The 27,832-nt window shown below is 56.7% G+C and overlaps 1 protein-coding gene across 1 annotated transcript; it reads right to left on the bottom strand.

Annotated features, from left to right (window-relative positions):
* On the bottom strand, nt 1-27,832 carry LOC105190052 (uncharacterized). The gene is made up of 2 exons (XM_025300724.1): nt 26,395-27,832; nt 1-245 (listed from the first exon to the last, which is right to left on the bottom strand). Exons 1-2 carry the CDS (start codon nt 27,223-27,225, stop codon nt 3-5), a joined length of 1,074 nt encoding a protein of 357 aa, XP_025156509.1. The 5' UTR covers nt 27,226-27,832; the 3' UTR covers nt 1-2.

Genomic DNA, 27,832 nt, shown 5'->3' with positions numbered 1-27,832 from the left:
TATTACGGTCCAGTTGGCAAGATCAAATCGCGAATGATCAAACACGTGTCACTCACCGTGCATATCGTTGGCGTCTGTCCATGGACTTTGTTGCTGTTGGAAGGTGGCTCCGGTCCCTTCGGCACGTCCAGATGCGTTCGAGACGGCAGAGGCGACGACGTAGGAACGTTGCTCGAATTCGGTACGTGACTCGTCGGCAACGGCGCGCCGAGCGGTAGATCCGGCCGGAAAAACCACGTGGGCCACTGCAACAGGCAGAAAAAGAAATCGCATAAGTCCCGTGTCCGCCATACTGCCGCGTTCCACCTAGCGTTTCCATGTCGGGCTAAAATATATAAAAGATAAAAGAAGATGCGACTAGGTATCTCTAAATAAATATTCTCGCACGTGCGATAACACGTAATCTAACAAAAGCAGTTTTACGTACGAGCGCTTGAACAAACGAACAGCTATTTCGACGAAATATTTTCATCGAACGATCCAGTCTCATCCTAAAAGCAGCGCAGATTTCCTCTCGCGACTACGAGAGTACTCTTGACCGAGTTCGAGAGAGGCCAATTTCTCTGTGACGGGAAATCACTCTGACCGGCCCCCGCCGTCCCGCCGAATCGCGCTCCTTTCAACTTCGTTGAAACATCAGATTCCTCGGAAGTCAAATTCGAGCTCGGAAGAGCGCGATAGAGAGCGAGATCGTATTATTAATAAGCGAGCTCATCTTCGCTCGCTGCTGTCCGCTGCTTCGCGATGCGCGCGCGGCGGACCCTATAAGGGCCCTCCGTCGTTTCGGCGGATAAAGGTCTCACTGTGAACGGGGCATTGGAGTGTCGCGCCGCCGCTGAATACGAGCAGCTCTCTCTCTCTCTCTCTCTCTCTCTCTCTAAGATAGATGACATAAGCCCCTGACCGTGTAAGAAGCGCGCACTGGCCGAGCGCGCGTGTGGTCCATTGAAAGTGTTTCTTGCCGAGGGAACCGGCCGGCTGAGAGAAGAGAGCTCGCCATGGGATAGATCGAGAAAGAGAGATCGAGAGAAAGAAAGAAGGGGAGAGAGAGAGAGAGAGAGAGAGAGAGAGAGAGAAAGAGAGCGAGCGAGCGAGCGGCGCTCTTGCCGCGAGAGCGGCACGTCCCGTTCATCGCAGTATGTAAGGACTTTTTGATCGTCCTCTCGTGTCAAGGAGCGGGAACGGGGTGGTGCGGGGTAGGCGAAGACGAAGGGGCCCCCTCGTGAGGGGCCGCGACACAAATTCCACGCGATTAATAGCGGGCCGCGTGCGCGCGATTCGATCCGCCTGTGGCGGATGTAAAAACAGCCGCGCTACCGCGGACTAGTTATCACTCATCGTCGTTGCAGCGCCGTGTCGACGTCGCCGTGTGCTGTTCTTGCCGCCGCTTGGTCGGTTGGAGTCGAAACGGTGGCGATTGTTTCGCGAAGACATCCGCCGCGCGAACATCGCCGAGGCGCGGGGGCGGGCGCGGGCGCGATCACATCGCGCCGTGATATAAATATTTGAAAGGCCGCGCGATTCGCGCGCGATTTACGTCGCCGCGAATGTTACGAGAGAGAACGCGAGCTAGCCGCGCCGATAGCGCGAGTTGATACAGCTCGTCTCGCCCCCCCCCCACCCCACCCCCCGCCCCGTACCACCGAGATCGCATCAAACTTCCGTTTATAACGTGGAAAATCTTACGTCACGTTTGTTGCCGCAACCCGCACGCACACCTGCGCGCGCTCGCGTGCGTGCACGCGCCACACGGACACGCACGTACGCGCGGCGTGTGTGTGTTTTAGTTATTTTCGTGCCCGGAGCATCAGCATCACAGCCAGATATTGGTCACGACGCAGTGTGGAAAGTCAGTAACCGGCGCGGCGGGTGGGAAACACGGGGGGCGGCGGGCCGGAGGGGGAAAGGGTGGAACGATTTCAGGGTGGTCTGGCGAATGTCTCTTGTCGTTGGCTCGCGGGAGTTAACGCCAAAACCGAAATAACAAACTCCTAAAGCCTGTGAGTTAACGCGCTACTTCTCGCCGAGGTTCCGACGCCCGCGATATTTTCTGTTTATCGTAACGGAAGTCCGCGCCGCGGGAAATATAGTTCGACACCGGCGCGGACTACTCGTCGACACCTCGGAGGCGTGGATCCCGCGCCTCGGTCTCAGCGACGCTGCGGGGGGATCTTGTCAGGCTTGCCGAGCTTCGTCAACGTCACGATACACGACGAACAAGATCGCGTCGTCTTTTCGGAGATGATGTCTTGGCTCAAGACGATCATCGAGAATTCTCGATTTGGGGGAACTAGATTGTTCAAGATATTTGGCACGGCGTGAGAAGTGGACAAAAGTCGGAAGCGCGACGGAAGCGCTCGAAACCGCCGTCGTTGACGTCGGCGTCGAAGCCATAACGGCCCATCCGGGAGCTAGCGAATGTTCAAAGTCGCGAGATGTATTTGATCTATCTCGGCTCGGCCGCGGAGATGCCAAGTATTATCACCGGCCGCTTTTTCCCCCGGCGGCGCCAGCATGGGAATTAGCATCGGTATTCGCGCGCGCGCGCGCGCGAGCAAGCCGCGTGTAATATCGGCCCAACTATTTTTATACGAGCCCCACGGAGGGATGCGCGCTCTCGAAAAAACGCGCGCGGCGCGGTATTCTCCAAATTCCACGCTGGCGAATCATCGGTCCTGGCCGGCCGGCTGGCTCCACGAGCGCTGCAATATACACACGCGCGCCCGCCCGAATATTCCGATTTCGGGCGAGAGTATCGGATAAAAAAATCTCGTCGTCTCGTGGGAGTCGCGCGCGCGCGCGCGCGCGCGTGTGTGTGTGTGTGTGTATGAGCGCGGGATAAAATCATCATTTAAGATATTTCTCGCAGAAATTGTCGGCGCGTCGACTGCGCGTCACCGCACTCGTTCCGGCGTCGATTTATATACTTCGAGCTCCAGACGAGTACCTTTCGCAAAAGTCACGGTGATGTGAAAACCGTTTCGATGCCTCGATGCAAAAATAGAGAGAGAAAGGGTAGAAAATCCAGCAGCAGCATTTTCTGCGGTTTCCATATTCCTCCCCCCCGCCCTCCATCGGGTTAATCGAGTCTCAGAAATCCCGAGTATGTGAATATCGCGCTCGCTCCTTTTTTCCCTCGGGCGCGTGTCGGCGCGGTGTTATGGCGAAAAAGACACGTTCCGTGAGCGCGAAGAATTGCCGGGGCTGTCCCATGAAAGTGTCTATGAGACATGCATGCGATCGCGAGGCTCGCGCGCGCGGCTTGATTGCGCAGAGAGCCGTTGCCTGGCGAGGACGGCGCGCGTTTTGTGCGAGCGAACGAAAAAGTCGCGGAGTCACGAAATGTCACACGTTCGATCCGTGACAAGGAGCGTGACTCGGGTCGAGACTCTCTCCTCTAATCGCCAGGGATTCCTCGCGACTCGACGAAGAAACGCGCGTCCCGCGGCAAAAAGCCGGGGCTGCCACGGCGGCGGTTTTCTATCCGCCGGCGTGGATTTTTGCGGAGGAGATTCCGCTACACACCGTGGAAAATCAATTGATGACGCGCGGTAACGATACGAGATCGCGTCGATCCGCGTACACGGCCCGTCGTCGTTTCGCTTTAATGCTCCAAAAGAAGGAGCGCGTCGCGAGGTTGCGTGATAAAATCAGCGACGTGGAATTATAATGTGACTATCAGGACGGTCGCGCGCGCGCGCGGTGTCGCTCGGTCAGGCGGTAGCGAGCGAGCGAGCGAGCGAGCGAGTTTGCGGCTCGACACGACACGGAAATCCAACATCCAATTTCTAATTCAATTCCGCGACGTAAATATACAAACGCGCCGTGTCCGAAGTGACGCGGAAAGTTTTTGCGGTCGCCGTGCGCGCGGGATGAGTGCCTCCGTCGTCGCACTGCTACCGCTAAATCGAGCGAAACAAACGAAACGTCGCCTGCCACGTAAACCCGCGCACGCGTCGCCGGGAATCGCTTAGTAAATCGCGACAAGTCCCGGGATTACTTTAGTATTTTTTTTTTTAGAACGACGCTCTCTATATATTTCTCTTTCTCTCTCTTTGTCGCACGAGCTTGTCGCGCGAGTTGACATAATCTTCGACGAGCATTTTTCGCGGTGAAACATCGTCGACTGTCGTCGTCTACTCTAATCAATTTTGCATTGATTTTTACATTGATTTTTTTTTTATTCCGGTCAGTTGCTTCTGAAGAAATTTGAAAAAAATTGTCAATCTGTCGTGTCATTTTTGACAATCCCCATTTTTAATATTTCCATGTGTCGCACGGAACTCGGTCGGTTTGTGCGTGTAGTTTGGTCGACTCTCTTCGTACGACCGACATTTAAAACCGCCAGCCTCAATTGGCACGTGGCAATTTATCGGGATTTCACGCGAGTCGCGCGAGGCTCGCTTTGCGATTTTCCACGGTTCGCCGGCGTGTGACATTATTCACGTTGCGTTCGAGGTCGCGGACACGCGCGCGGCTCGAAATTTCCGGCGCGCCGGAGGCCGTCGCTTCTCGCGTAACGGCGAAGTGAGGATGGACCGACGGGATATAAACACGTGCCGAATCGCTTCATTAAGCAGTGGGCGGCTCGTAAGAAAGCCGACCGACTGTGTGCGTCCATGTGCGTGTTTCACGCGGGCGTACGTTACGACGTAGCGCGTGTTGCATCATGCGATTGCAAACGCGCGCGCGCGCGCGCGACCTCCCAGTTGACGAGGATGGCGACAATCACGACCACGATTACAACGAAGATTACGACGATATTGATGGTCGTCGCGTGATTGCCACCGTCGCTGGGAACGCGGCGTCGCGAATGACTGAATATCGAATGTACGCTTTCCTGAAATTCTCATGCGGCTCGAGGTCGCTCTGCTGTGCGCGCGCGCGAACAGTATGTCCGTTAATGGAACGTCTACGTTGAGTTACGAGTTACGCGCTTGAGCGTTTCGATCAAATTTTCGCGTCGACGGGGATTCTTCGGGAAATTACCGAGCACCTGATACTTCGCGTATCAGGCCCTGTGAAACGTATTTTGCAGCCATTCCGAAGAAAACAAGTAATTACCGTAAAGTTTCTTCTTCCTCTCTCGTTCCCCTCCCCGCCCCCCTCCCCCCATTCGGCTCCGCCGTTTCACAAATACGCTAAGCTCCGATATATCGAGCAACACCCGCTCGCGCACCCGGATGCGCAGCGTGACGCGGAGCCCGAGGAGATGTTAGCGCCATACTCGATACTTTGAAGCGGTTTGCACGGAGGATAAGTGAAAATTACGGCCGCCCCCCCTCGGGCCACGGGGTGTTATCCGCCGATATACGCGGGCCGTGGCTAGTGGGCGAATGACGTGCCGTTCTATCGTTTCGGACGCACCCCGCGGACGGGGCCCTAATCACGCGTTTCACCGAACATTACACTTACGTCAGCTCGCAATCTCGCGGGGGGGCGGGTATCAATTTCGCGGGGCGACACGCTACCGCGAGCGCGCCGCGGGATAACCCGTGCCGTAAAAGCGCCGGGGAGTTCAGGCTCGTGTTCGACCTATGCAAATCCCACGGCCGTATGTATTTATGCGCGCTCATCCTCGACCTCCGGCGCGCGAGGCTCGCGAGCCTCGCGCAGCCGAGAGGAGAGGAGTCCTCTCTCTCTCTCTCTCTCGTTGTTCGACCGTCGCCGATAATGTCATCGGCGGCATTCCGGCTGCCGCTTGCGAGTCCTCGTCGGTTTTAATTGCCAAGCGCGACTCGAAAATTCTTGCTCGCAATTATTCCACACGCGCGGGGAATTCCGAAAGTTCGCGTCGAATTTCCGATCCGCTCTCTGATCCGTTTCTCGGGGCGAGATTCGTCACGCGCGGAACGAGCGAAAATCCACTCGCAGCGCCAACGAAAATACCTCCACCCCCGCGGCGTTGTAAAAGTGAATATTTCATTGGAGCTTAGAGCGGATTCCGAGGCCGCACGAGGTCGAACGTTTCGATCGATTAGAGTGGATTTGTACCTGCGCGACGCTGGAGCGCGTCGGACTCGCCCTTCGATTTCGGATGAAGAAATATCCACTCGTTGTACTCTTTCATACACTACCGGTCGCGAAGTTTCATCGCGAGGAATTCCAAGGGAAGCATTCACGCTCGGGATTACACGGAGGGTGTTCTGGAAACAAGCGCCTTTGAATCGCGCCTCGATCGCATTCGCCGGGACAAGAGGACGAGCAGAGTCCTCCTCCTCCTCCTCCTCCTCCTCCTCCTCCTCCTCCTCCTCCTCCTCCTCCGAAAGTCCGCAATTAGACCGCGCACCGTCACGCTCATCTAACGCGGCACGCGCATCTAACGAGCTCGGCTTCAACTTGACAATCCGCGCTGACGTGCGCTCATTTAATTAGAGCGACGATTGTCGTTTAAACGTGCAGTTCCCGCGCGGCGGCGGCGGCGGCGGGAAAGCTTGCGGCGCGGCGCGCTAAACGGCCGGCTAACTGCTCTAATCTGATGTTGCTCTGCTCAGACGGTGTGACATCGGCGTGTCATGTCACAGTCTCGTGACTTCGCCGGGCGACATCCGCCACGACGACAACGACCGGGTCCGGGGAATCGGCCTGCTCGCGCAATCCGCGCATCAAAGCCCCGGGCGCGTGCGACACGCTATGTGCCGCCCACTTCGTGTCCCGTAATTGCCAGCGACAAAACGATCGGCGCGGTGCGCGCGCCATAACGTGACGACAAAACGCGTTCCGTCATGCCACCGGCGGAGATAAATAGAGAGACGAGAAAAAGAGGAGGAAGAAAGAGAGGAGAGAGAGGGAGGGAGGGAGGGAGAGAGAGAGAGAGAAAAAGAGGGCTTCGCCGGGTCACGCTCTCGCGTCACACTGACGAATTAAAGCCCGCCGGGCGACGACGGTCGCGAAATTCCGCGCGTCACGTTTCATTACGCTCACCGAGGCCGAGGACAATTTACGGCCGGCAAGCGTCGTCACATCCCGCGGTCCCTCTCCCTGTCGAGACGTCACAGAGAAGCGTCCTCGTCCGCCGACGTAACGCCGCTTAGCCGCGTTTTCCTCTTATCCATTATCGTTCCGTTGCATTTATCGGCCGATAATCGTCACGCAATTATCGGTGCGACTTCTCGCGTCTCTTCTTTTACATCTCGAGATCCGCCGGTTTGGCGCGATCAACGAGACGCGTGGCGACGCTCGACGTTTCACGTTGCCCGCGATTAATTTCCGACGAATCTAATTGAGAAGTATCCACCTATGGTCGTGCGCGCGCGCGTGTCGAACGCGGACACTCGTCAGCTCTCGCGTAATTGACTTGATTAAACGCGCGCGTCCGTGGATACGCGCGACTACCTAATGACACCCTAAATAATACAGTCGGTTGCATTTAGCGCACGTGCGTACGCACGTCGTTGACGCTCGACGTGTGACAGAGAATAGCGATTAGCGCGCCCGACGACGGATTTCACCCGATAAATGCCGCGACACACGACAACACGTCGCTTCATCTCACGCGCCTAAGTGGAATCGACGCGCTGGTTACGCCACAACATCTCCGTAGATTCATGTTCGCGCGAACGCGCTGTCCCGGAGAAAAACGCTGGGAAAATAGACAGGTTGACGTTCGTCCCGACGCGAAACATTGTAATTACTTATCTCTCGGCTTTTCTCTCTCTCTCTCTCTCTCTCTCCCTCTCTCTCTCTCTCTCTCTCTCTCTCTCTCTCTCTCGGTCTTCCTTTCTCTCGGAGAAGCGCGCGAGAAAATTCCTGGCGCGCGGAGTAACTCGCGTAGTTTCTCTCTCTCTCTCTTTTTCTCTCCCGCTCCATCTCTTTCTCTGTTCTTGTCTCTCTGGCTGCACGCGCAGTGAGTCACGTCCGCGACGTGGAAAAATACATTCGCGCGCTTTCGCGAAAAGGACTCGATCGATCGATGACGAGCGGTCGCTCGCTCGCTCGCTCGGTTGATCGATCTCGCGGTGTGTACGCGAGTAATAAGAATGAAAACGTGTTAACGGCATTTCTGCAACCGCGATTACGTCCTACGCCGGTTATTAATCGCGATCGAGACGCGCCGGGAGAATTTCTGCGCATTTTCCTCAGCAATTGATCGCGTATTTACGCGCATGCGCGCGCGCGAAGTACATAAATTATCCACTTCTGTGAAGCTAGCGGGACCAAATTGGCAAAATCAAACTGCTGACTTCGCCTGAAGCTAACAGGATCCCAACGAAAAAGAAAGGAAGAGAAAGAAATACAAAACCGAGGGCGGAACTACAAAGAACAGAATTTGCACCAATTTGTGGCATGAAATAAAACTTAATATTTGCATTCAACTCCGGAGATTCCGGAATGCAAACTGACCATTTCCCTCGTCCTTCTTCCCTACCAAAGAACAGCGAGTACATCCAACCCCCCTCTCTCCTTCTCTCTAGCTGAAACCGACCCTAAATCTATCGTCGGAGCTCGCCGATAAATTATTCTCGATGACGATTACACACATTCAGTGCGTGTGCATTAAAGCGAGAAAACGCGCCGCGCCGTCCGCGCCGCCCGATGCGACCGCACCATACGCGTAATTGCAGCTCGCCATTTTTCCGATGAAAAGGAGGGGCTGTGACGAGGACTGACTTCTGTCGACGACCTATCGACTCAAAGTTGTACCGCGCCGTGCATCGTCTCCCCCGGCGGCCGTCACGTGGGGACGCCGCTTTAAATAAGAAATACGTTAATGTCGTGGCGGGACGAGGAAGCGTCTTTGACTTGCAGCGGCGACTCGCGACGGGGAAAAATCGCCAGCGTCGCTCTGTCTCTCTCTCTCTCTCTCTCTCTCTCTCTCTTTCTCTCTCTCTCTCGCCGCCGCGACTTTATTTGCTATTTCAGGATACGCTCGCGGTGCAGTACGCATGTCGCACGAGGCCGCTCTAAACGGCGCTGAAGGAAACCGTAGGTACTCATTTGCAGAGACGCGCGACGCAGGGGAAAACGAGCGCCATGGCGCCGCAGAAGCGCGTTGCGCCGTTTCGCTCTTGTGAATTTAACATTCGCGGCGTCGCCGCGGATGTACTATGAAAAAAAAAATCGCCTTAAAGGTACTGGAGGGTTCAGATTACTGAAAAATCGTGTTTGTTTTTGGTAATGATTTTGTGACGAACTGAATAAATGTGCAAGAATGAAAATTTTACATATATTTATATAGCATATGAAGAGTAGAAAAATTTTGTTTTTAAACAAATACTCATATAAATATACGTGCACTTGAATTTTAAACGCGTTTTTCTCGAAAATTTACCGTTCAACTTTTTGCAGTGATTTCTCCGAAACTGAACTTCGTATCGATTTGAAATTTTGAAGCAATAATATCGGTTCGTGTGGCTTTCAGGTGAACCATGAACAACTCCGTCAAAATATTTCATTTCGAGATATTAATTTTTTTATTGTAAAAGAACTTAAAAATTCGAATTTTTTTCTAATAATAGCTGCCATTTTGTTAATCTTGTTCGATTTTTCTTGTAGTGGTTCACCGGATAATGACAAGTCTCCTCAAGATTTCCTAGCTAAAGTTCGCTCTGATCGGACCACCGAGAGCCGAGATATTACTGCAAAAACGATAACTTGAAAAAAAAAAGGAGAACATTTCAGCTATATATATCGTATATTTATACGAGTATTTGTTAATAAACAAAAAATTTCTCTGCTCTTCATATGTTACATAACTATACCTAAAATTTTCATTCTTGCACATTTATATAGTTCGTCACAGAATATTATCAAAAACAAGCACGATTTTTCAACAATCTGACCCTCCAGTTCCCTTAATGACGCCGGTAACGTGCGCCCCTACGATAATTTATTGGCGGAGCCGCGATTGCTGAGACGACAACCGAAGAATCGTATCCTGCGAGCAACGAAAATCGGAAGCGACCGGAGGCGTTTTTCACAATCTGCCCTCCGACAGAAGCGACCTCGTCTCACGACGTCACCGTCGACGCGCGAGAGTCCTTCCTGTCGAGGATCCTGGGATCGGAAGGAAGTGCAGCGGATTGAAAGGCCGCGAGCGCGCGGGATAAATTCGCGAGAGGAGCGGCGACCGTGAGTGCTCAAGGGCGCCAAGAATACGAGATTAACGCGGGCTATCAGGTATTTACGTTTCTCTCGGGCGCATACTTCCTAACTAATTGCATGCGTATACCGGGTAGGCGTGTTCGGCCGACCGGCCGGCGCTGCATCCCGCGTACGACGAACCGCGAGAGAGGACGATCCTGCGCGACGTCGCTCCCGTCGTTTTTAAAGATGTCAGCCGCCGGTTCTCCGGTCTCAATTAATTGCGCACGCGAATTATGCGCGCGCGGACAATGCTATCGAGAATCTCGCGAAACCCCTGTGGGGCACGACGCGACCACACGCAGCACGCATTAATTCCCCTATTACGGACATTGTGGCCCGCGTATGCCTACCTATCTGCTTACCTGCCTGGCTGACTACCTGCCTGCCTGCCTGCCTGCCTGCCTGCCTGCCTGCCTGTTTACCCGCCTGCCCGCCTGCCCGCCCGCCTGCCTACCTACTCGACGTACGCATCGTTATTGCGTTACACCGTGTATACGCCTATGGATATGTGCGTTATCGAGTCGCCGAAGTCGCCGTTCTCGTCATCGCGACGTCACGGGTCACGCGACACGAACGGATCGTCTCCGTCTTCCTCATCATCGTCGTCGTCGTCGTCGTCGTCGTCGTCATCGCGACGAAGTGGAGAAACTCGAGAGAGAGAGAGAGAGAGAGAGAGAGGGGGGGGGGAGAAAACAGAAAGTTTGCCCGCCTGGTTAGAAACTTTCAAAAGGGGGGATCGCTTTTCTCTCGGATACTGATTTCTATTGTCGCTCGTTTCTCCGAAAGAGAAGAATCGTCGGGGAGGCGGGGGCGTGAGGGGTGAAAAGGTGGCGGAAAAGGAGAAGGGCGGGTGGGTGTAGGGAGGAGACAATGAGCCGGCAGCGGTAACAACGCGCGGCACACACGTTACACCGGCGCGGCACGCGGCGCGCGATTCGGCGGCTTGTTATTATTGCGGGAGTGATTTCACGAGACAATGGTTGAAAATCCGTCTCCCGTCTAGCTCGCGCCAGTAGCGATATCACGGACGCCCATGGACCATCATGAACAACACCGCGCGAACGAACGATGTTGTCGAGTATCGAGCCGGCACGACGTCATTGTAGCCCCACCGCTAACGAGCCGGCCTCATTGTTATCTCATCGAGTTTCCCGATAACCACGTGATCTCAATAGGCACACGAGCTACCCTGAAAACTCCGTTTCGTCGGTTCCGCGCGGGGCGCAGCTGATCGCCCGGCGCGTATTTAACGAACGTCGGCGCGCCAGACGGATGCAGAATGTGCGCATCGAGAACAAAACTACCTTTGTACTCTTTTCAACGAACGCGCTTGCGGTCGCGTTCGTCATCGGCGATCGAATGATCCTCTGATCGACAGGGGGGAGGAGAAGAGAGGAGCCATCCGAGATTCCACGTTTGCGACATGCGCTTGCACGATCGATCTTCCTTCATCCGCGCCGTGCAATGGCGACGCGAGAGACCTCAAGCGACACGCAAGACCTCTCGCGAGAGGACTCGCGACTGCGTTGACTACCTGTTGAGAGACGACGACTCGGTGAAGAAAGCGAGCGCACGGGCGAGCGGGGAAAGAGAGACAGAACACAGGAGAGAAAGGAGTCAATTAAAGCGCCGAACGTGTCCTAATTAACTCCTCGATTACGCGGTTCCCCTCTTCGGTATTTCGGGCAAACAAAGAAAACGGGTCGGTTACGGGGAGCAAGCAGCGGGGTCATCCGTTCTTCGTAACCCCCTCTCGGCCCCCTCCTGCCCCTCGAGGGCTCTAGGTACACATTATAATTGCGCATATTAAAATGGCGTCACGACTCCGCCAGCCAGCCATCCATCTAGCCAGCCAGCCAGCCAGCCAGCCGGCAGGCAAGCCAGCCATCTTTAATCAATAATGGAGCATCAGGGACCATGACAACAGATACCCTTTCCCGGGCTTTCCGTCTCGTGGACCCTGCCTCCCTCCCTTCGCCCGCTCACCTCTACCTCAGCTTCTACCCCTAGGCAAGGGTTGGCTCAGACTTCCTCCTCGGGATACAAGCGCGTCGTGTTACCATCTCCCGGCCACCCCGGCCTCGTCGCCCCTGCCTTTGTCCCTCTTTCTCCTCCACCTCGTCTATCGATCCCAAGAGTCCGTGTAACCCGACGAAATGATCTCGTCTTGAATGTCCTCGCGGGGAGGGGGGAGGACGAGTGCTGGCGCTGGCGTTGCTAAAACTCACGGAGCCTATTTCGTCGCGGTACGCTAAGGCGCGCGAGATGCCTCTCGGCCGATGGATCGTTTCGCATGCTATATCTCTCTCTCTCTCTCTCTCTCTCTCTCTCTCTCTCTCTCTCGCCGCTCGGCCTCCCCTACCCACGGGAAGGCCGCGCCGTGGGCCTGACAACTGAATTACTCAGCCGTCTCTGAGGATCTGCGGACTTTCCCACAAGGAGAGTTCGTGTACGCGCGCTCGATTATTCAGCAGTCGAGAAGGCAACGGCCAAATTGACTTTGCGGAAAGTCATCGCGCGCGGAGGGGGCACGGCGCGGACGTTTCGTCAGGTCTCGCGTGCGCGAGAAAAAGAAAAAACAAAGGAGAGAGAGAGAGAGAGAGAGAGAGAGGAGTATCGGAGAAGGAGACACGAACAGTCGACGCTTTCCCCGCCGCGGGGAGTCTCCATGAAATATTGAGAGCCCCCGGTAACGGTTGATTCCGTCGCGTATTACCGTAATAGAGCAATGTAAATACATCGCGCAGGAGGGACACACACGCGCGCATACTCCACCGAGTGAGGAGCGAAGAACCCCGATGAGCGCGCGCGCGCGCGCGCGGCCACGACGAGGAGGAAGGAGCTTCCCGAGCGGAACGATGCGCGGCGAGCACGTGCGAAATGTACACGCGTTTCCTCGCGAGCGAATGCACGCACGCACGCACGCACGCACGCATCGCGGTATGTATAGCCGGTATGTACTCCGTACATATGCACACACCCGCTCGCACGCACGCACGCACGCACGCACACGCGTCGCGTGCTATAGCTCTCGCGAGCGCGCTCTCTCGCGTGTACGTTCACGGCCATCGATCGGCCGTCAAGCCGTACGCACCTGTCAACGTGTCATTATACGTCCGGTACTTCTGTTTTGTGCGCCGTGACACTCGTGAAAATGACGGCCTCGGCTGACGCACGAGAGAAAGAGAGGGGAGTAGGGGCGGGGGAAGGATGTATTACGCAGGTCTATTCACGCGACTGCGATAATGGCCGGCTGGGACTGCGGTAATGGAGAGTCCGTGGATTTCGCCGCGGACCGAATTCAATCTGTCGTTGCGCCATTTAAGGGGCCTACTTTCGTCCCGACGTTGTGTACCCGACGCGAGTCATTATGGCGACGAGGACGGCGGAGAGGGAGCCGAAATCTCGAGCGCGATTTCGTTGCGTTAGGGTCACCGGTGCGGAGAGACCCCGTTGGCGGCTTGCCGGGAATAACGCGGCGAGAGTATCCAGCGGCGATGCGCTCGAACGAGTCAATCGGGCCGAATCCAGCGGCGCAGCGCTCTCGCGAGCGAGCGCACGCCAGACCACGCGGGGGATGCGAAATTAATAGTGTCTATGCGCGGCAACAAGACGGGAGAGAGAGCGCGCGTGCATTATCGTCTCTCGTTTGGGCCATTGGGAACCTGTACCGGCGTGCATGCAGAGCCGGAGAAAGAGGGAGAAAGAGAGACGGAAAGAGAGAGAGAGGGAGAGCGCGGCCGCGCGGTCCAGCTCAAAGCGACGATCCACCATTGCCGGACACGCCAGGGGCGCAACAGCTTGATACATCGTTACACGCTGTTCCTTCCATGTGCCCTTCTGCAATGTCTCGTCCCCCCTCCCTCTTGGTCTCGTCTACCTTTCTCCGTCTACCTTGACCAGCGTGGACAGAGAGAGGGAGAGAGAGCCTCCGTCGTCTCTCGTTGTCTCGCTGTTTCCCCTTGTTGTGTATCGGTGCCCGGCGTTGTGTGTTCCCCTCTCGCCACCCTCTGCTCGAGCTAAACCCAAAGCCGACGCCGACGCGGCACGGCGCAGCGCGGCGCGGCGCGGCGCGGCGCGGCGGTGCTCTAATACGATCTCACGATCGACGGCACCGTGCGAGCCGTAAAGCTTGGTCTCTACACCGCGCGAGAAGGCAGCCGCCTACGCGAAGACCGAGCCGGTCTTTAAATCGCGCCCCGGTGCATCGCCGCGGTGCGGCGCGTAATAGCGTTGCGCCCGCGTTATGCGCTTTGCGCCGACGTCGAGTGGAGCGAGAACGGCGGATTTATTTCACGGCTTTTCACGCTGCGCGCGCGACTCGAGCGCGGAAATTATGCGCTCTGTCGTCTTGCCGCCTTTGTTTCTTCTCTTTTCCTCCTTCTCCCGCGCGAGGTGTCGGCGCGTGGAACAACGCACGCACGTGGGATTGATATCCGTGCGATTGGCGGGCCGTTTGATTATTTCGTTTCCGTCGCGTGCTGCCGGCAAAGAGGGTTATCGAAAAGAAGCACACACACACACAGAGAGAGAGAGAGAGAGAGAGAGAGAGAGAGAGAGAAAGAAATCATGGTCGAGCGCCCCGTCATGCACGATCGCTTTGTTCTTGTCTCTCTGTCCCCCTGCGGCTCGTACGACGGATTATGAGCGCGCAATATCGAGATGTACGAGCGACCGTACAAGCGGAGGAGTCTTTTGGTAGCGAAGAATGCCGCGCACGTAGAACCGGTTGCCGAAGAACGCGAACCCCCATCGGACGGTAGTCGCGAGGCGCGAGAAATTACGAGAGAACGAAGGAGACGCAGAGGGAGGCAGAGAGAGAGAGAGAGAGAGAGAGAGAGAGAGAGAGATAGAGAGAGAGAGAGAAGGAGAAAACGCGTGAGCGGAACGGTGACACGAGCACGTATCCAGAAAATATACGAGACAGGGAGCGACTGCCGTGAAGTTAAAGGCGATCGCACAAGGAACCATCCGCGCGTTTCTCCCGTGTCTGCTTCTCGACGTATTCGCAGGACACGAAGCTCCCAGCAGGTTGCGGAAGACGGTTACCGAAGAAGAATACTTTCGTTATTGAATCGCCCGCTGCGCAGTCCCGGCCACCGCGACATTCTTAATCGCTCGATCGTCAGGGAAGGTTGACTCTCGTCGTGCGTAGTCGCGCGAACTAGAATCGCTCGCGGTTTTTACTTCCCAAACGCGCCATTCTCAAGCGACCGCGGCTTCGAGTTTCGACGAAAGTTGCTGGAAATTCCGACGAGGTCGCGACCCTGTTGAACGATCGCGTCCTTCCCTCGACAACAATGTCCAGTCATCGGAAAATCGCTGCGCGCGCAGCGATCGCGGATAAATCCGTCCGCGAGCCGTTTTCCCTTAAGCGCAACGGCCTAGGTTAGGCGTCATCCGCACACACGCGGCCGAAAATGCGCTCGGTGGGGCGTACTTTTATTCGCTTCGAGCACCGGACACGGACGTGTCGACGGCGACACCGAGGCGGTGATTGCGGATCGCCGGGCGCCGAGAGCAACAGAGTTGTAGCCGATAGGATATATTCGCCAGGTTTGAGGTCAAGCGCGGTGCACGCGCGCGCGGAGTTATGTGAACACGACTTAAAGCCCCTGGCCAGGGTCGCAGGGACACCGAAGACGTGCCGCTGTTCGCTGCTTTATGGAGGCATCAATTACTTTAATATTCGCGGCCGTAACACCCCGAGAGCGAGAGCGAGAGCGAGCGCACACGCGCCGCATAGCCGGCGCGCTATTGCGCGGGTCGCGGTAGGTGTCAGCGGTCGTAAAGTCAGCGCGCCCTTCGTAGTTGCCTTCGCAGTGTAATCGGCGTGTAGCGGCGCGCGCGCGCGCGGCACAGTCGAGCACTGGTCGGATTATAATAATGTTTACCCCGTGAGAGCGGGAGCGGGAGAGACGGAGAAAGATGAGAGAGCAGGAGAGAGCAGGAGAGAGCGAGCGAACGGCGCGGCGAGCGTTTTAATGGCGCCGTAAAGAATCGAGCGCTCGTGTTTGAGCAAGCACTATTGTGTCCGTCGCGCTCGTTACGGACGTCGCGGAAGGCCGCCGCCGCGCGTGATATCGCGCTCTCGGATTCACCGAGAGTCGCACCGAGTCGGCGCGTCTGAAACATAAAGACGGACGGGAAGACGCGCGGCGGAAACGATCCGAGCAAATTCGCTCGATTTCCTCCCAGGGACCTGCCGACGCGCACGCGCCTGATCCTTGAGAATCCCTGAAAACCCTCCGACACGAAGCAATGGTGGCAAAGTCGGTCTTCGTCGTGGGTAAAAGCGATTATCGTTGCGCGGCGATCGTTGCGCTGTAATTGCAACGTTCGAGACTCCAGCTGGGGCGGAACGATGATGAATGGGTGTCGTTGAATGGCGGAAGAGAAAAGGGATCGCGCGCGCGCGCGCTCTCTCGCGGAATTGCGAAAGCCGGGGAACGGCGCTCTAATGCAAATTGCGACTCGCCGCGGTGGCGGCGGCAGCGGCGGCGTTTAATCGATCGATCGAGCGTGCTCCGGGGTCGAGACTGGACACCCATTGAAGCGACGTCGAGTGGTGTCGTCGGGGTCGGTCAATAAGAAGCGTATCTATCTCCTCTGAGGCAGCGTCAATTACTTTAATGGCCGCGATCATAATGCCGGCCGATAGTTGAGCTCTCTCTCTCTCTCTCTCTCACGCGCGCGCGCGGCCGCGCGCACGCTCGTAAAGCGTAGTGGCGGCCAATAAGCGGTCGTTCCCGTGTCTCTTTGTAACGTAATCGCGGGGTCGTGTAACGTAGCGCGGCGATTACGAGAAAACTGCCGAGCGTCGCTCTCGCGCGCGGTGGCTACATTTAAATGGAACCCGTAAACACTACGTGCGCGCACGAGAGAGAGAGAGAGAGAGAGAGAGAGAGAACTCGCGGAGATAATATTCGGAAGATAAAAATATTTGCCGAAGTTGTATCGTCGCGATGAGCGCGCGAGTCTTTACGACTCGGAGAATTCCGTCTAATTTACTGATCCTTTGTTTTATCTTTAAAAACGACTCGTTTGGGCGGACCGGGCAAGATGGCGGGTGCGCGACGACGAGGCGAGCCGTGAAAGCGGCACCGTATTCGACGACGCTGAGACGAGCGCGCGAATAAAATATCGGTCCTCCCAATCGGCTCGGCGGCGCAATTTAATAATTTCATTACACTCGCGCGATAATGTTACTACGAGCTGCCACGGCCCCACGCCAGACGGCCGCGCGATTATCGATTTTTCCACATTCCTGCGTCAGATGATATTTACGAATCAGAATCCGCGCTCGCGCCCGCCGATACACTCTGTACAGGCACCACCGCCGCCAGCGGCGTGCAACAACGATTTCGCGGAATGTAACGGCGTGTATCCACTACATACATCCCCGCATCGCCGCGAGCAATTGCTAATGATAAGTAATGCTAATCAAAGCCAATCAAAGCGTCGGGCATGTCACAGAGATAGACGGCCGCGGGGTAATAAGCACGCGACAGTAAATGTCAACTAAAGACGTTCGTTTCGCAACAGACGAATATCCCCACTCACACAAGTGTAACGCCGCTTATTTTGCAACGTTACTACCGTGGCGTAGACGAACCTTTGACTACTCGTAGTCGCTGCCGGCTGCGCTCGGACTCGCGCGCATCCGACGTCCCATTAGCCGGCGATGAGAAAGGACGGAGTGTTTTAGCGCGTAGCATTTTAGCGCCAGAGAGGCGAACATTACCATCCCCGATTGATTCATGACGACAATTAATCTATTACCTCTGTCCATCGTACGATCTATTAATTAATTAACGAAGCGAACAATTAATCAGTAAAAGAGCGCTCGCTCGCTCGCTCGCTGCACGGTCATTTGACGCGACGACGCTCTGGGAGACACTTCGCTACACGCGTTTCTCGCATCCAATTAATTCCCGGGAACAATTAGTCCATTGTCTCATTTCGCCTCAGTGGTGACTAATTAGTAGAACAACAATCGGTCGTTTCACGTTGCGACGCTCAGATCGGTAGATTCACCTCGCGCCCACGTCGTCGCGAAGAAAGTCGATTCGCAGCACGAGAGCGACACTTGGCCCGCTCGACCGATTGACGGAATCGGCGACGAACGCGAACCTGGTCGGAGCGCCATCCCCGCCATCCCGCGGAGGGAAAGTCCCTCCGTTACACGTATGACTCTGCACGAAGAGAATTAACGAGATAATACAATCGCGTGCGCGAACGCAGTCCTCTCTAGCCGCGCGGCCTGGAAACGAACGCGCGGCTAGTTCGGGCGCGCCGCGATATCAATGCACTGCATTTAATCGCGGCGGAAAAATCGCGCGCGCGGTATATTCATCGGCCGATTCCACGCGGCGGCTGTGACATTTACGAGGCCTCGCAGCGGCGATCGACAGCGCGCGCGCGCGCGCTGTTGCGCCGCGAGAAAACGGTATTACGTAAGCGGGAAAAGATTTCTGCCGCTGCGCGAATATAGAGAAAGAATTCGCGCGTATCGTTCTCTCTGTTGGTTTACCTCGGCACGGCGGGCTCGCTCGTGGAAATACGCGCGCGGTTCTCTCAGTCGGTCGCGAGTCGGCACGCGAACAGAACTTAATTAAGCCGCGGCTTTTAGGCCGCGCGCGCGCGCGAGCGCGCGCGAGAGAGAGAGAGAGAGAGAGAGAGAGAGAGAAGGAAGAAGAGAGAAAGAGAAAGAGAGATAGAGAAGCCGGCAGATTAGAAGCGCGATTAACGAATGAGAAACGCGATATCGCGTTACGGTCGACCGGTTAAAAATTATCGGCCTTTTGCCACGTAAATATTTTTTTCACGACGCGGGGAAAGAAACTTTCGAAGAGGCGATCGCGCCTTCGCTTTTCAGCCGAGAGGAGCGTGTGAACGCAATGATATTGAGATGAAATAACGCGCGACACTCTCGTGTGAGGACATTCCCGGATTATTGGTCGTCAGCGACGAGCGAACGAAATCGTGGAATCGCGCGGGAACGGCAGCTGAAGATTTTCTTTGTTGCGGAATTCCATCGATACAGCTGGTATCGCTGATATTGTTACCGGCCGATATCAAAAATAGAGGAAGATTCGGAAGGGGTCGGGAGATTGGAATCCACCTTTCGACACAATAGCGGGGCTATCCTTATTAAAGAACGGAACGCGCCAGCCGTCGACAGCCGCGCGGCGGGACGCGTGCGCCTCGAAACCGCAGGTCCGCAGCCGCACACTAATTATTTATTCTTCGTTATGGCCTCCTTCTGACATCCGCGGTGACGATCCGCTCTCTCGTCTCGCTATGCGATTCGCTCGCTCGCCACGACGAGCTCGTTTACGCTTGTCGTTTCAGCCGTCCACGCGGCTTCCCTTTCCACGCGGTACGTCGGCGAGATACGTCGATCGTCGTCCTCGTTACATTCTCATAAACGTAACGCTCGTTACGGAACTATTAAATTTCCCGACGTTTTTCTTCTTTCCATCGCACCGGCCTTACTTTCGCGTGCGCGGTCGCGCGTGTCGAAAGCCCGGAGAAAGGAAGACAGACGTAGGTCGATTTATCACACGCTTCTCCTCAGAGAAAGATTCTCCTCCAGGAGTACACAAGGAAATAAGATATCAAGAACCGACATATAAAAAAAGACTACACGATGGCGAGCGAGGGACACTCATGCAAAACGTAAATCCGGTCGCTCGACGACGACCGCGCGGCCTCACCCGCGCGAGGTCGTCGGGGTCGGCTGGCGTGTCATCGGGAGGGGCCGCGTGTTTCGCGATAAGCGGTAACTCCGCGTTTTTTATCGAGCGCCCATTAAGTGGCCGAACAAGTCCACAAACATGAGCTCGCACGAACGAACGCTCGCCTGCGCTCAGCTCCGCCGCGGCGGCGCATACGCACAACACGCGTCTCGAACGCGCGCATACAGCGAGGTCAGCGCGCGCGTTTGGCGCGCAGGCGGCGCTTAAGCCGCTTTATGATCCGGAAAACTCGAGCGCCCGGCGGCGCATTCCGAGAGGTGACTCCCCGGGCTCTCCGTCGTTACGGAACGCGCGGGCCCGTGACGACTCGCTCGCGAGAGGAAGATACGCCCGGCGGTGGCGAGAGCGACCGAACGAACGCCGCCGTGTTGTCTCTAGCGTGCTTCATCGGCGGCCGGTGGCAAGCGATTCGCCGCGATTGTCGGGACGACGCGAGACACGGTGACGGCTGTCTCTCGACGTGTGTCTTTGGCGACGGCGGTCTCTCTCGTTTTTCGCCGAGACGCTACGAGAACGAATCGGCGCGGCGGTGGCGTGCGGTACCCGAGCGAGGAGACGGGGCCGCCGCAGAGCGCCATGTGTTGCGCTCAATTGGACGCCCTTCAGGTAGAAAAACGCATCGGCGTGTCCGGCTCGCGCACGCATCTGGCGAGCGGAACCGCGCTCCAGGGCGACGTGGGCCCCTCCGACATGGAGGCGTGCAAACGTATTCCTTTCTCTTCCTCATGGGCCCTCGCCCTTTTCCCCCCACTCCTCCCCTCGTCCTCTTTGGGCCCTTTGGCCGCGCGCTGCACCCTGGCTGCATCTACCTACCTTCCTCTCTCTCTCGCGCTCTCTCTCTCTCTCTCTCTCTCTCTCTCTCGCTCTCTCTCTCGCTCTCTCTCTCTCTCTCGCTCTCTCTCTCTCTCGCCCTTTTCATTTCCATTTTGCGCCCGTCCGCAACGCGGCGGTTTCGCCGTGGCGACGTTACTCGTTAAATCGACGCGGTTTCGCGTTTAACGTTTCGAGACAAACACACACACGCACACACACACACACACACACACAAGCTGGATGCCTCGCCGCCAGGGGTTACGCTCGAGCGACGAGCGGCGAACCCGCAAAAAGTGAACGGCCGATCTGCATACGCGCCACGCGCGCGCGACACGGACGAGTTTCGCTCGCGCGAACGCGGACGCGGACGTTGCGTCGAGATCATCGCGGCTTCTTTTTGCGCACCGGGCCTTTTTGCACGAGCGTGATCGGAATTCTCTCTCGCTCGTGGCGCTGATATTTTATACTTTACATGTTTATCCATTTTCTCTTCTCCCTATTCCCTCTCGTGAGAGACAAATGTCCCGGCGTGGACGTCCGGCCGTCTGAATCAGATGTTGCACGATTCCGACGAGAGAGACGGAGAGACAGACTGGCGAAGCTCGTCGCTTATACGCGCGTCAAAGATGTAACGCAGCGCGCAGTTATTAAACTGGTTTTTGCTCACTCGCGGATACGATCTTGAGACGACGCGCGATCGCGTTTTAACGCGGAGAATGCAATTATCCGCGGTACGTTATCAAGATACAACCAACAATTAACATTAAATGTCGCTCTCTGTATGCGACATTAAAACCGCTCTCGCAAGCGTCGTCTGAGATACGGCGCGGCGCGGCGCGACGGGACGAGATGCAATGTCAATGATTGCGGTTGCAAAAAGCAAAGGAAGAAAGAGCAGATAAAAGGCGGCCTGGATTTCCCTCATGGAGGAGACTCCTCCCACTCTGCTCTCCCTCGCCCGCGCGATAATAGCGCGATAATTTTACGGTATTATCGGGGACAGCGCGCTTGAACGCTCCTCTCGCTCGCTCGCTCGCTCGCTCGCTCGCTCGCTCGCCCGTTTAACAGCGCGGAACTGGAGCCTCCTCTCCCGCGAGCGCGGGCCGCCTCGCGCGTCGCAACTCTCGCGACAAACGAGCCACGTCGTCGTACGCGCCGAGCAAATGAGAAATGTTGCGCGCTATCGCGACACCGATCACCTCTCTCGCGAGTAGCAGTACGCGGCGCGGCTGCCTGCGCCGCGCCGCAGGTGCGCGCGCGCGCGCGCGCGCGCTCGCGCGACTTCCCGTACGCGAAATTTATAGACTGATTCGCGCCTTCGGCTGCGCGAGCGACTCGCTCGCGAGCGCGCTCCGCCGCGGTGCGAAATGGAGCCGAAGGGATCGGCTTCGATTCAATGCCCTTATTCGTTGCGAGCATACGTTACGGCGCGTTATCTCGATACAGGTGCGTGGCTGCGGAAGATGAACGCGGTCGTTAGGCGGGACGAAACGGTATGCAGATGAGAGCCGCAGCACGCTTTCGGCCCGGATGCTGCGCCGTGCCGTGCTGCGCCGTGCCGCGCTGCGCCGCGCCGCGCTTCGACGCGACGCGACGCGACGCGACGCCACGCGCGATAGCTCAGTCGCCCCTAGCCGGCCGCCCTTTTGGAGCGGTCGTCGATGACGCCGATTGCGGGATGCCGGCGCGCGCACGCGTTTCTGGAGCACACCGACACCGAGCGCGCGGGTCCTCCCGTTACGGTATTCGGATGCATCCACGTAGAATTGAACGTGCGAAAGCGGATAGTTGCGGAGGAACGTGCTCTCGGCGAGATCCAGTTCTTTGGAAATTTTAATTGGCGCTCGAGTCTCTCTCTCTCTCTCCCTCTCTCTCTCCCCCTCTCTCTCTCTCTCTCTCCCTCTCTCTCTCTCTCTCTCTCTCTCTCGAGTGGAATTTATCATGGATCTTTCGGAGCCGGATTTCAAATACAAGTCCGTTTCCTCGCAAATCGCGTTCACGCTTAAACGCTGCTACGTCGAGTGTTTTGTCAAGACGCTGAGAAACTGAGGCTGAGAAGAGCACGAGATCGATCGCGAGGAAAGCCCGAGACAATCCGGATCCGGCAAGAGACTCGACGAAAGGTAACTTCAAAGTACTCGCAACGATACCGGTATAGATTACGAGCGAGTCAAGAGAGCGGGTCAACCAACCTTCCCCTCTCCGGCCCGGAACGTTCCCCGCCGGCGCGTTATAAGCAAAGCCGATGCATTTCTCATACTTTCCGCGCGGGCGCGGGCGCGCGAGAAACGGCGATAGATCTCTCCCGCGGAAGTGAGTCACGCCTAAGCAGCGATCGACGCGACTCGTACGATCGCGTCGTGATAAGGTCGCTCTCGCGCGAAACGCTCTTGAAGCGCCGCTGAGTGTCCACAAGCGCGAGCGGAGCGCTCCGAGGCCGGCGAATCGGCCGCTATTATTATTACAAGCGCGTTACGGCAGGCCTCGTATCGCGAGTTTGCCCACCAGTTGAATCTCGCGTTCTCATAAATTTGGAAACGCGGCGCGGCAGCGCCATAAAGCGAAAGAACCGGCACGCGCGCGCATTAGCCGCTAGCTAGGCTGTAGGCCGGCCTGCTGCTACTAATCCCGGCCCTCTCGGTCGAGAACTGCGAGGCGGAATCGGTTCGCGAGTTCGACGCGCTAATCGTCGTCCCGTAAATTAATGCGGCCGCTTAACTGAAATTTCGAACGATATTTATTCCCGACTCTCTCGCTCTCTCTCTCTCTCTCTCGGCCGCCCGTTCGCGCCCGCTCGCTCTCCTGCTCTCCGGCCGGCGATAAATTATAAGAAGCGGCGGATTACGTCATAATGGACGCGGAGCACGCGCATCTGTTTTACGAGCGCGGCGTTACGGTAATCGTCGAGAGCGAGAACCGACCCGCTTCGCGTCGCCGCCCGCTCGCCCCCGCTTATAAATCGGCCCAACTCTCAATGAGGCCTGTGTGTATATCACTGTGGCTTGCGAGCCCCAGGGGTTCCCTCGTCCTCGGGGGGGGGGGGGGGGGCGAGAGAGTGAGAGGGTGCGCGCCGAGTGTCCCTCCCCCCGAGGGGCAGAATCGCGGCCGTGGCGCGTGTAATCACTATAATTTCGGCAGGGGCCGAAATTTTTGCTCGGCCGATCGCGACTCGTCTCGTCCCGATTTCATTAACCCTTCATTCCGCGCGCGGCCCGGCAATTTCGACTCGAGTCGCATACAATGTCTCGCGGAAGCGACGTCGTGGGAAAAAAACGAGACGGAGAGGGTGGCGAAGAGAAGAACGCGCGTGAGCGAGATGTCGTCTTTAATTTTTTTTCTTCTTCAACCCCTCTATCCCGCGGCTCTCCGTTGCTCTTTAACCCCGACCCGATCATTTTTTCTCGCGTATACGCAGGGTTTACCCCTCGCGCGCGCGCGCGCTCACGGCGCGATCACGGATATTATCCGCTCGACGCTGAAACACAGTTGGAATATCTCTCCGTGGCGACGTAATTGCCGACGTCGCGATGACGAACGAGGCAGCTGTTGACCGCCGAAACGTTCACGATAAATCGGGCCTGCGGCGTTCGATCTTTCGATTAGCGCCCTACAGCTGAAAAGGGTTCATGCCGGCGCACCCCCGACGGTGCTCTTCGCGGGTCGCACGACGATAACACGACGGTGACGAGCTAATTGCGTCCGATCCCGCGTTACGTAGCACTTTCTCGCCCCCGACGTGCGCTTTTTCTGCTTACGAACGCACCCCGCCTCGACGTATCGCGCGCGTCACGACTTTCTCAGCCGCTCGATTTTTCACCGGCAACCACGATACCACATCGCTCGCGCTCGCGGAACGTTCGGACTGAATATTCACGGGACTCGAGATTCGGGACGGAAGATTAGCAAACGCACGGCGAAAAAAAATTGCATTTCGGACTGGAACGTTATTGTGCGCTTTGATGTATGAGCCGCTCGTGTTAACCTTTAGAGGACCTGGTGGCTCTATAGAAGCCACTAACAAACTCGAAAACTCTACGCGACATGATGGTTACACACACACACACACACATATATATATATATATAAATTTTCCGCGAAAAAAATTGCAAATTTTAAAGGAAAAATGCCGGTCCTCCTCCGAAAGGTTAATTAAAGGTTAAGGGTCCTCGTTCTCTTATCCTTCTTTCTCCTCACGTTAATTTGCGAGCGAGCAAATTATCAAAATTCTGCCGAGATGTTAATTCGAGGCGGTCGTCGGGCAGGAGGAGGGAGAGGGGAAGGCGATATTGCTTCCCACACCTTGATGTATGAGCGGCTCGCGTCAGGGGCGATGTAAAGGTCCTCGTTCTCTTATCCTTCTTTCTTCTCACGTTAGTTTGCGAGCAACGAAATTACCGAGGAATTTTGCCGAGATGTTAATTCGCGGGCAGGAGGAAGAAGGGGGAAGGGGCGATATCGTTTCCCACTCCCTTCGTCGCACACGAGGGCTCGATCCGATCTGTGACGCGTGTGCGCGGTCGATGAAGAAATTTCGATTATACACAGCAGGGCGCGCGCGCGGTAACGCGTCGCCCGCACGAAATCGAAGACACCGTTCGCGTGCTCGAGAGCTCCGCGGCTCCTCTCTTTCTTTCTGCTCTCTCTCGGCGATGATTCGCACACGTGGCCGCGAGGCGAAAAATGAAATTTCCACTGCGCCGCCTACGTCGCCCAATACGCCCGATACTATCTCTCTCTCTCTCTCTCTCTATTCTCCGATTACCGATCTTATCGAGCCTCAATAAAACCGCGCGATCACGGCGGACGCGATATTCTCGCTTTCGTCACAGAGGCATTGTTCCTTCCACGAGTCCCATGCTGTTCTCCGAATAGCCGCGCAATTCCACGCGAGATACGGCACGATTAACGTACCGGTCGCAGCGATTTCTCTTTTTGGTATCTAGAGAGAGAGAGAGAGAGAGAGAGAAATATGCGATTCGTGTAAACGACTTTCGTCTTATACTTCCCTCTACTGGCCTAGAAAACGAATAGACTGGGAGCGATTACGAGTCGTCACACGCGAAAGTAGCTCGATAATCTCAACCAGCGATAATCCCCAGCTTCTAAGCCAACCGGTATCTTTACGTGCGCGCTGAAACCTACAGGCAGAAGAGACGAAGGAACACGCGAAGCATGAGACTCAGTCCGGATCCGAAGCCGCAACCTACGTCAAAACACTTCCGGCTGCGACGGTGAATGTGACAAAAAGCATGACGGCTTCCGTGCAAACCCGGAGCACGTTTATCAAAAATCATCCTTCCTCGGCTTGTTATTCTCCTGCTTCCGCTTATATTTCGGAAACTAAAGTCTACTGTGAAAAAACGCACTACGTGCGGCGTCCTTAGCGAGACAGACTCGCCGCCGGTCGCCGGAGTGCGCGATAAAATTGCGAAGAATCTGTACGAAGAGAACTCGCGCTTACGACACGCGAATATTATCGTCGCGACGAGTGAGTCCCGTCAACGGGACCGGGATTCCGGGACGTGAGCGCAAGCATCAACGCGAGGCAGGCATCGCGAGCACGACGGGGTCCGGACGCGGGTCCGGTACGTGGAAGCGGAAGTTGAAGACTGGATCTCTCTCGACGGCGCGCGAGAATGAAAAGGGATCTTTCGAGACGACGCGTAACGAGCGGAACGAGCGAGCCACCACCAAGCGCAGCACGAGGAGACGAAAGGCATATGCTAACACTCACGGGCATCGGCGGGTGCAGTCCGCGAAACGCAGCGCCGCTCCACTTGCGCTGCCTGGCCGGGTGGTAGTGGCCGCTGCCACTTCCGCCGGCGCTTCGGCCGTAGGCGCTGTTGTTCTGGTGATTGCCGTACGGCGAGCGCGACATTGTGGGCCGGAAGCCGGGGTACGGCATCGCGGCGGGGTTGGCGTGCTGAAAGTCGCCGGCGTCGTAGCGATGATGGTGCTCCTGCAGGAAGCCGTCGCTGGGGATCGGCGGCGGCATCCTGCCGTAGGCAGCCACGTGTCGGTCGACGTGAGAAGCCGCCGCCGCCGCTGCCGCCGCCGCCACCGCCGCCACCGTCTGTTCGTGAGCGTCGCCGGCGATTTTCAGCCGGTCGCCGATCGAGCCGTCCGGCGACGGGCGTCCTCCTCCGCCGGGGAAGGAGCCCGGCATCATGGCGGGATGATGATGATGGTGGCCGTAGAAGGGCGGGAAGCCGAACGAGTTGGGCGGCAGTGGCACCGGACGGTATCCTTGATGCGGCTGTTGACACTGTCCAGGAGCACTGTCCGGCATGTATCCCGGTTTCTTGTCGTTGCGCTCGTAGTGATAGCCGTCGTTGCTGTTGAGCTGCCGCTGCTGGTAGTCCTCCCGCGGCTCGCCTTTGACCTCGACCGCCGAGCCGGCGGCCTCCGTTGGCTCGGGCATCTCGACCTTAACCCTCACCCCGCCGTCGTTCTTGTCCGCGACGGGCTCGCTCTTGATCGCGAAACTAGCCGGCGATCTCGTCGCCGGCGGACTCGCCGCGCCGGAGTCCTCGTCGCAGCCGCCGCCTACGCTGGCCTGCTGCATCCTCGGGGATTCACGCGTCGACGCCGCGCTGTTGCACCTCAGGCGACCGCGATGGCGTCATCGGTGGAACGAGCAGCGTCGGTGGTTGCGATGCGGCTCTGCGATGTCAAGTGGAAGAAAATCCCGGCCGCGGCCGCGGCCAAACTCGATCGTCGCTGTCGCTCGACTAAACTCCGAGTTTACGCGAACGACTTTCAAATGGCGGACGACGTTGTCCGCGTGTATGAACAGTCGCGGATACGCATCTTATCTCAAAACATCGCTCATGTGGCGCTCAGCGATTTTTTCGGGGATTTCGGGGCGCGAGTCGAGCGAGAAATCGTCGAGTCGACGGGAGGCAGAACGAGCACGCACTTGCGATCCCGCTGCGCGACTACGGCGTCGCATAGTCCGCGAGCGCGCAGGATTTCCAGGATTTTCCTGTCAAGCGGATCGCGGCACACTGTATCGCCGAGGTGCGTGCCGCTGCTACGTTCATGTAATCGAAGTCACACAGTGTCCTCGTCAAGCATTGGAGAGTTGTTTCTCGAATCAATCTCGCGCGTGAAAGGAGGAGTTGCTTCCTAATGCGGAATGTGCGATGTGCACGCATACATACATACACACA

The sequence above is a fragment of the Harpegnathos saltator genome, unplaced genomic scaffold (genome assembly GCF_003227715.2).
Source record: "Harpegnathos saltator strain DR-91 unplaced genomic scaffold, Hsal_v8.6 scaffold38, whole genome shotgun sequence".
In the NCBI taxonomy this organism is placed as follows: domain Eukaryota; kingdom Metazoa; phylum Arthropoda; class Insecta; order Hymenoptera; family Formicidae; genus Harpegnathos; species Harpegnathos saltator.
The sequence above is the reverse complement of the archived record's forward strand: the minus strand, read 5'-3'. Positions and strand labels throughout refer to the sequence as shown.